The following is a 7,534-nucleotide window of genomic DNA, read 5'->3' on the forward strand; positions in this document are numbered from 1 at the left end:
TCTCTTGCCCTCAGACTCAGCTCCCCTGGCAAATTCTCCTAAGTGAGAAGAAGGAAGAAACAGTATTTATCTGGGTACAGTGCTGTGGGTGGAGGCCTTTCTTTATCTCCTTTCTAGGGAGGAGAGGTACTGGAGAAATCAGTTTCTGGAATTTAACAATCAGGAATTCAGTCATAGGCAACTGAAGTATTGCTAAATTAGACTTTCTAATTCATCCAAGCAGCTCTGAGCAGACCCAGAGTCTAGAGGCTTTAGGGAGATGCAGGAACAGGAGGTAGGCAGTGGAGAATAGTGGCTAAGAGTGTGGTCTGACAGTCATGTGGACCTGGGTTTGAATCCCAACTCTGCCACTTATTGGTCGTCTGACCCTTGACAAACCACTTTGTCTCTCAGAGCCTCATTTTCCATCTATGAAATGGGGAGAATAACAGCACCTGCTTCTCCAGTTGTGAAGAAGCCAAGAGACAGTGCCCCTATGGAGTACACTGAGTGTGCCATGCACATGGACTCAGGAATCAGCAGGGCTGAGCTGACAGTAGTAGTGGCTCATAGAAGAGGAAGAGAAAGTGTGTGTGACCCCAGAGTTCCTCGCTGACAGTGACATGGCTCTGGGCAGTGGCCCTGTTCGTTTTCTCTCCTCTGAGAAAGGATTGCTGACTCCACACAGCTCTCTGTCCTCAGCGGCAGGAATTCCATCAGATCTCGAGGAGCCGTTTAATAACCACAACACTTCTAGCCATTAACAAAGATAAAGAGAGCGCTGGAAAATTGACTTATGCCTAAGCACAGTAAGTACGAACCCAACTAAAAATCATAACACATGCTCCCAAACCCAGTTTGATGACTGTGACACGCTCCCACCCCCATCCTTCGCTGGCTCCCCCACCCACCAGCTGCCACCAGCCCCTTCTGCCATGGCCATGCTGGTCTCTGCCTCTTACTGTCAAGCCTTTTTCACACTAGAGCGTCCCTACCTTGAACGGTCTCCATTCATATCTCTCCTGACCTACCACCCAGTAAAATAAATGCTGCTTCTATTCTAGGAGCTGCTGGGTGCTTCTATTCTAGGAGCTACTGGGGAAGTCCCTGGTTGACATCTAGGGCAGTGTTACTCTAAGTGTGATCGGTGATCTGCACCTGCATTGAATTACCCCCCAGGCTTGCTGATGCAAATGCCTGGGCCCTCCCCACGACCTAGTGAGTCAGAATCTCCATGGGAGGGGCCAGGAATCTGCATTTTTAGCAAGCTCACCAGGTGTGGCTGATGCACCCGAAGCATGAGAATCCATGATTTCTCTTGAGTCCCTTGCTGAATGCCAGAGTCCAGCTAGGACTAGACCTGGAAAATTCACAAGATAATGTAATTGAAATATCGTAATCTCTCCAAGTAGCCCCAGCAAAACTACTCAGGGGATCTGGATTCTAGTCTTGGTCCCATACCAATAAGCTGTGTTGCCTCAAACAAGTCATGTCTCTTCTCTGGGCCTGTTTTCTCACTTATAAAAGCAGAGACTTGGAGGTCTCTTGGGCCATCCTTCTCTAACATGCTTGGAATTTCACTCAGGATAGGCACCCTTGTAGGATCGTCATGGTGGGAAAAGAGAACGGGGAGTCTACAGGGTTGAGCCCAGATGTCCAACCACTGCCTAAGAGGGTAGTTAACAGTTGCTGTTGCCAGGTTCGGTGGTTCATGCCTGTAATCCCAACATTTTGGGAGGCTGAGGTAGGCAGATTGCTTGAGCCCAGCAGTTTGAAACTAGCCTGGGCAACATGGTGAAACCCTATCGCTACAAAAAAATTAGCCAGATGTGGTGGCACATGTCTGTAGTCCCAGCTACTAGGGAGGCTGAGGCAGGAGGATGGCTTGGGTCCAGGAAATAGAGGCCATAGCAAGCTGAGATCGTGCGCCACTGCCCTCCATCCTGGGTGACAGAGTGAGAGCCTGTCTCGAATAAACAAACAAAGAAAAGCAAACAAGGTTAGTATCCAAGTGCCCTGACCTAGTAAGGCATTATGAGGAGTGAACCCAGTGTCTAGGCTGTGGCAGAGTCAGGCAGGGGCAGCCTGGAGTTGATCCCTGGGGATAGGTATGATACAGGGAGTAGGTCTGAGTGGCAGTGGTCCAGCCCGGTGGACTGGCTGAGAATCAGGCTCTAGGGCCCACAGAGATATCAGAGAGCAAATGGGAACACCCGGGCTTGGATGAACAACTGCAACTCGAGGGAAGGGGGTGTCCCTGGCTGGGTATCTGCATTGCACAACTCCAGGGGGTGCTATCCTATAGGATACAATGTGGACGCCCTCTCTAGAGTTGTGCCACGTAGAACAACAAGCTAGGACTAGGCACCAGGGGTACCCCCAAGCATCCTGGATCCTGAACTTAGGGCAACAGAACCAGTCTAAGCCCATTCACTGCTTTGACCATCTGGGACATAGATAGCAGTTGCAGAAAAGGAGGTTTCCCTACCCCTCCTGGTTGGAAACTGGAGGCCTGAGCTTGGTCCAGGGATGACCACAGGAGGTGGGGGTGGGGTGCAGACAGCAACAGGTTCAGCAGGAACTTTCCTCAGACCTGCAATCTGCTCCCAGGAATTGCAGGCGGCCCCCTCACTTTGCCCTCTGGGTCCAGGCTGCCCAGCCCCTCCCTGTTGACTCAGGAGCACTGCCAACAAAAGGGAAGGGCCCAGAGAAGGTTCCGGGCCATTCAAAGGACTGGCCAACCGGTCCCAGAAGACTGGCATTGTTTTGCTAGAATAAACGGCTGAGAAACAACTTAAGAACTCCTGAAATTTGGAGGGCTGCTGTCCAGATTGCAAAAACAAACAAGATTTGGTGACCTGCAGCACACCAAGTGCTTCCACCAGCAATTATCTTAACCCTGAAACAACCCTGGGAGGCGATTCACATTCTTTTCTGTTTTTTGAGACGGAAGTCTTGCTCTGTCACCCAGGCTGGAGTGCGGTGGCTCGATCCCGGCTCACTGCAACCCCCGCCTACTGGGTTCAAGCCCTTCTCCTGCCTCAGCCTCCTGAGTAGCTGGGACTACAGGTGCACACCACCACGCCCGGCTAATGTTTGTATTTTTAGTAGAGATGGGTTTTCACCGTGTTGGCCAGGATGGTCTCAATCTCCTGACTTCATGATCCACCCACCTCGGCCTCCCAAAGTGCTGGGAGCCACCGCACCCAGAGCGATTAATATTCTTATCTTCTTTTACACCCAAGGAAGCGGGCCTTAGGAAGTCATGGGCTAACAGGGGTAGGGCCAGGCCTCTGCTTGGGCCTGCTATTTCCACTGCAGCACTGACCACCAGATATTCATCTTCACAGGGGATGGAACTGCCAGAAATGGCCTAACCCTGGTGCGGGACACTGGGTAGCAAAGCTAGGAGTTTATAAGAGGCCAAGAAATGTTCATATCTGAGCCTCCAAAAGGACAGCAGCCCCCACCTAGTCAGACTCATCCTCCAAGGATCACCCCTGAGAATCTCTGTTTCTCTCTGGTAGCCTAACTGGAGCCCTAAGAAAACCTGTTTTGTCCTTTCTGTTCAACCCTTGAAAATAATTCATAATTCAAAGGGACCAAATGTCAGCCTTTCTGCTTGGTGAGCCTTCCCCAGCCAAATGCCAGGGACCCCTGCATGACACGGAGTCACTCACTCACAGCTTTCAAATTCTCTTTATTAAAAATCTTTTCTCTTTTGTAAAAACAAACACTTTGCAGTCAGTTATACAGATCAGGAAAAGTCGTGACAATTTATAGGACACTCAACGAATTTCAATACTTTACAAGTTCAAACTTAAATTAACTTAGTGTTTTTGTTTTTCTCATAAATTCAAAAAACAAACTCTGGTCCAGTTCAAGTATAATCTAATTATCTAACAGGTCACAGCCTCAGACTGTCCAAGAATGGGAAACCCTGATACTAATGGTTGCTGCTCACACCATCAAATTTTCCAAATTCTTTGGGGATACTGTCTAGATAGATGCTATTTTGGGTGTTAACAATGAAAAGAAAATTATACAGGCCTTTTGTTATATTAACCTGGGGTAAATATGAATCTGTTGCTCAAGGTAGCAATTGCTCTTCAGCATCCTTTTCTGGGAGGCACTTTGAAATGGCTGACAAAACACTGAAAAAAAGCTTTAAAAAACAAATCAATATTTTCCTGGTTGCCTTTAATACTGCATTGTGTGTGGCACACGTAGGAATAAAAAGTGCAAATCATAGGGTCGGTGAAGGACCATGCCAATGGAATTGTATAAAAATAAATAAAAATAAATACATATGTACACAAGTATAGACTCTTAGATGATTTTAAACTGAAGGTTCTGATTGAATGCAGATAGTGCCTTCTCTCTTTCCCTCCCAGGGGCCCTCCCTAGCTTTCCAATATGAAGGCCAGTCTATCACGTGGGAGCCATAACACTACACGACCATCTGGATTTCCGGAAATGCTGCTGGGGATGGGGGGTGGGGGAAGGCAGGGGTGGAGCAGAATGAGCTGGTGAAGTCTGCTCCCACTTTGCTAGGGGATAAAGTGTCCAGTCTCTCTGATAATGTACAGTTCTAGCCTCCGATAAAAACTGTATGCTATTTCCAGCAAAGTTCAGCAAGAAGGCCAAAGAACTGCCCCCAGAATTCCCTTCAGTGGCAAGAAAGACACACAAGATCAAAGGTTTTCTGAGAAATGGAGGAGGCAGAGCTGGTGTCCAGAATGCCAGCTTCAAACCTGTGGAGTTCCAGGGGAACAATCTGGGCTGAGCCACGATCTTCAGACTTTATTTGAGATACCAACTTTTCAGCAGCCCCCAGATGGTCTTCTCAAAAGATAAAATTACAATAAATTTACTTTAAAGATCTTAGCTGGCTTTTATTTTTGATTCTAGAATTGGGCAACACGTCATTCTATAAAATAGAATGAGTGTTCCCAGGAGCTGAGCGGAGGAGGTTGGCTTTATAGACAGAAAAGGGCTGAGGAAAGCAGACACAAAGAACAAAAACCAGACTGGTCATCTCAAAGTTGCTTTCCTTATAAAGGTTAAAACCAAGGACACTTCTTCATCATGCTGGTTAAAACTGGCCTGTTTGGGGATTTGGCTATTCTCTTTCTCTCTCTCTCTCTCCTGATTTCTTGGAAGACAGAACTTTAACATGAGTGACTCCCTTTTGTTTTGGTCTGTTGGGCCTAGTGCAGGAGCTCAGTTCAAACCAACAGCCTCCTATAAATTTTATTTAATAGTCTGATGATGATGATGAGTTCAGGTTTCTTGCTTCTTCCAACCTCTCCGCATCACACCTGCTCAAGCTGGTCTGCTTTCACCTGGTGCTTGCCTTAACTGTTCTCTCTCACCAGCTCCCATGAGTATGTCCCTTGCCAATGACTGCATGCTTTCAGGTTTACACTGATCATTTTATGTTCTTCATTTGTTCCCTTTGTGTGCCTCAGTTACCTGATATAAAATGTCAGCCTTGAACTAATCTCTCTGCCCTTCCTCTATTAGTACAGAGGACAGAATGTGCAGTATGATCTCACATGCCATAAAAAGGAAAATGAAAACAAAACAAAACAAAACCCTACACAGTCCCTTCTCAGTCTGCCTGCCCAAGGTCAGGAATGAAACAACAGGAACTGCCTAGGGGAGAGTGACCTGTCTTCCTTGTTTTATTTTTCCTGGGCTAAGCTATGAAGGGTGCTTTCAGGAGAGTATCTCAGCTCAGGAAAACAGCTCCACGCCCCACTTCTTACCTGCCCGAGGGCCTCTCTATGGCTGTGGCCAAGCCTCATTTCCCCCAGCACCTTTATCCCATACCCTTTCAATGGAATATCAGACTACAGTCCCCACAGCCTGAAGGTACCTACCCTCCAGTACCAGAAAGAGCAGTGGGAATCAGGACTTTTCATAACATTTTGGTATCAAAGTCTGCACAGGCAGTCAAACCCAAGGAGCCCTCAACTATCTGCCCAGCTGGAAAGGGTCCACCTACAGACACCCAGCAAACTTCAATGCCACTCTTTGGCTCTGCAGCCTTCTCTTTCCTTAGCTTCTCCCCCAACTGGGGAGCCATTTAAAAACCATCCCATTGAGAGGAGGTTGTACCCCAGAGTGCAGGCACCACGGCTGAGTGAAGGACAGATGATGTTTCCTTGACTTAAATAAGCTCATTTAACCCCCAGAACAACTCTGTTTTCCACAGCCTGGAACTGTGTCTCAAGTCAATGCTACACATTGCAGAGAGGCCAGCATTCCACCTAAACCCACGCCAACTGCTGCTTTAGCTGGAGGAAGATGCTTCTGTTTTTATTTTTAATTATAGTGAATTTGTACCAAATTCACTGTCCAGAATAGAACAAACCCTGACATCTCCTGAAATCAAGAGGAGGGAAGTAAGTTTGGAGGAAACTTATCAGAGCTTCCACAATGAAGGGTTCTTTTCATCTTCTCTAAAATTCATTTTATTTTACTTTAAGGCATAAGTCTGGCAGACTTCTAGAAGAACTGACAGGATGAAAGAGTTATTAAAAACAGGGGCTTTTCAAAAGGGTGGCCCAGCTGGAGGAAGAGGTTAATGAAGTCCCTCTCAGCTCTGCCAACAGATTGTCCGTGATGTCCCCTCACCGGGACTGCAGACCCGACTCAGCTCCCCAACGCAGGGGATACACGGGACACCAGCCGGAGATACTGCTGTAGACTCACTGCAGGGGTTCGCCTGACCCAGGAGTTTCCATTAAACCTTTTCCTTGCGTGACTCAGCCAGGCCTGACGTATTAGATCCTATCAAGAATTTAAACACCGTGAAAATCCCTGAGAAGTTGGGTTTTGTGAAAAGGAAATGATTCTTGGCACATAAGGAGAGAGGGAGAGAGAGAACAAGAGGAAAAGAGAGAAAAACAAATTGAAAGATGGTTTGAGAGAAACAAGAGTCAACAGGGAGAGAGTTGGTGACCCTCAGTGGGCTGGACACACCTGGGTGACTTGGCTCCTGGAGACATTTCATGGGCATTTCACTGAGTCTCTGGGAACAAACGCAAGCAATGTGCCCTGCTTGGTTTTCCTTCCTCTCAGGCTTTAGTCCTGTCCCCAGAATCAGGAAGGCCCCGCTTCCGCAAGCTCTCCTTTCCAACCTTGCAACAGCAGTAGAAGCAGAAGCATCAGAGCTTTTTCCTTTCGAAGCGCGGCACGATTCCACTGTCCTCCGGCCTCGGGCTACCTGCCCCCTCCGTCTCCTTGAGGCCCTCCTCGGCCAGCTGGGACAAATATTTCTGTGGAAAGAAGAGGGGAAGTGGAGGAAGGGACACATTAGTAGGGACCTAGAAGGAGAGGAGAGGAGGGGGCATGCCTTGATCATCCCTCTCCTGGCATCTGTGCCCAGCTGTGGGGTTTACCCTCTTCCTGGTTCATAGATCCCCCCTAGGGCTACAGAACTTATGCTAAGTACCTCATTATGTTAGCTTACAAGTAATACATGTCTCCTGTAGAAAAAGTAGAAAGTACAGGCTGGGTGTGGGTGTCTCACACCTGTAATCCCAGC

General features: G+C 47.9%; 1 protein-coding gene across 1 annotated transcript in view; it reads right to left on the bottom strand.

The window, feature by feature from the left end:
- Positions 1-3,659: 3,659 nt before the first annotated feature.
- RBM20 (RNA binding motif protein 20) overlaps positions 3,660-7,534 on the bottom strand; it is a 227,345-nt gene continuing 223,470 nt past the window's right edge. Inside the window, exon 14 of the mRNA XM_011967546.1 lies at positions 3,660-7,265. Within this exon, the coding sequence (XP_011822936.1) occupies positions 7,155-7,265 (111 nt within the window). The 3' untranslated portion in view covers positions 3,660-7,154. The remainder of the gene's footprint in view (positions 7,266-7,534) is intronic.

Source organism: Mandrillus leucophaeus, unplaced genomic scaffold (genome assembly GCF_000951045.1).
Source record: "Mandrillus leucophaeus isolate KB7577 unplaced genomic scaffold, Mleu.le_1.0 Scaffold80, whole genome shotgun sequence".
NCBI classification, from domain to species: domain Eukaryota; kingdom Metazoa; phylum Chordata; class Mammalia; order Primates; family Cercopithecidae; genus Mandrillus; species Mandrillus leucophaeus.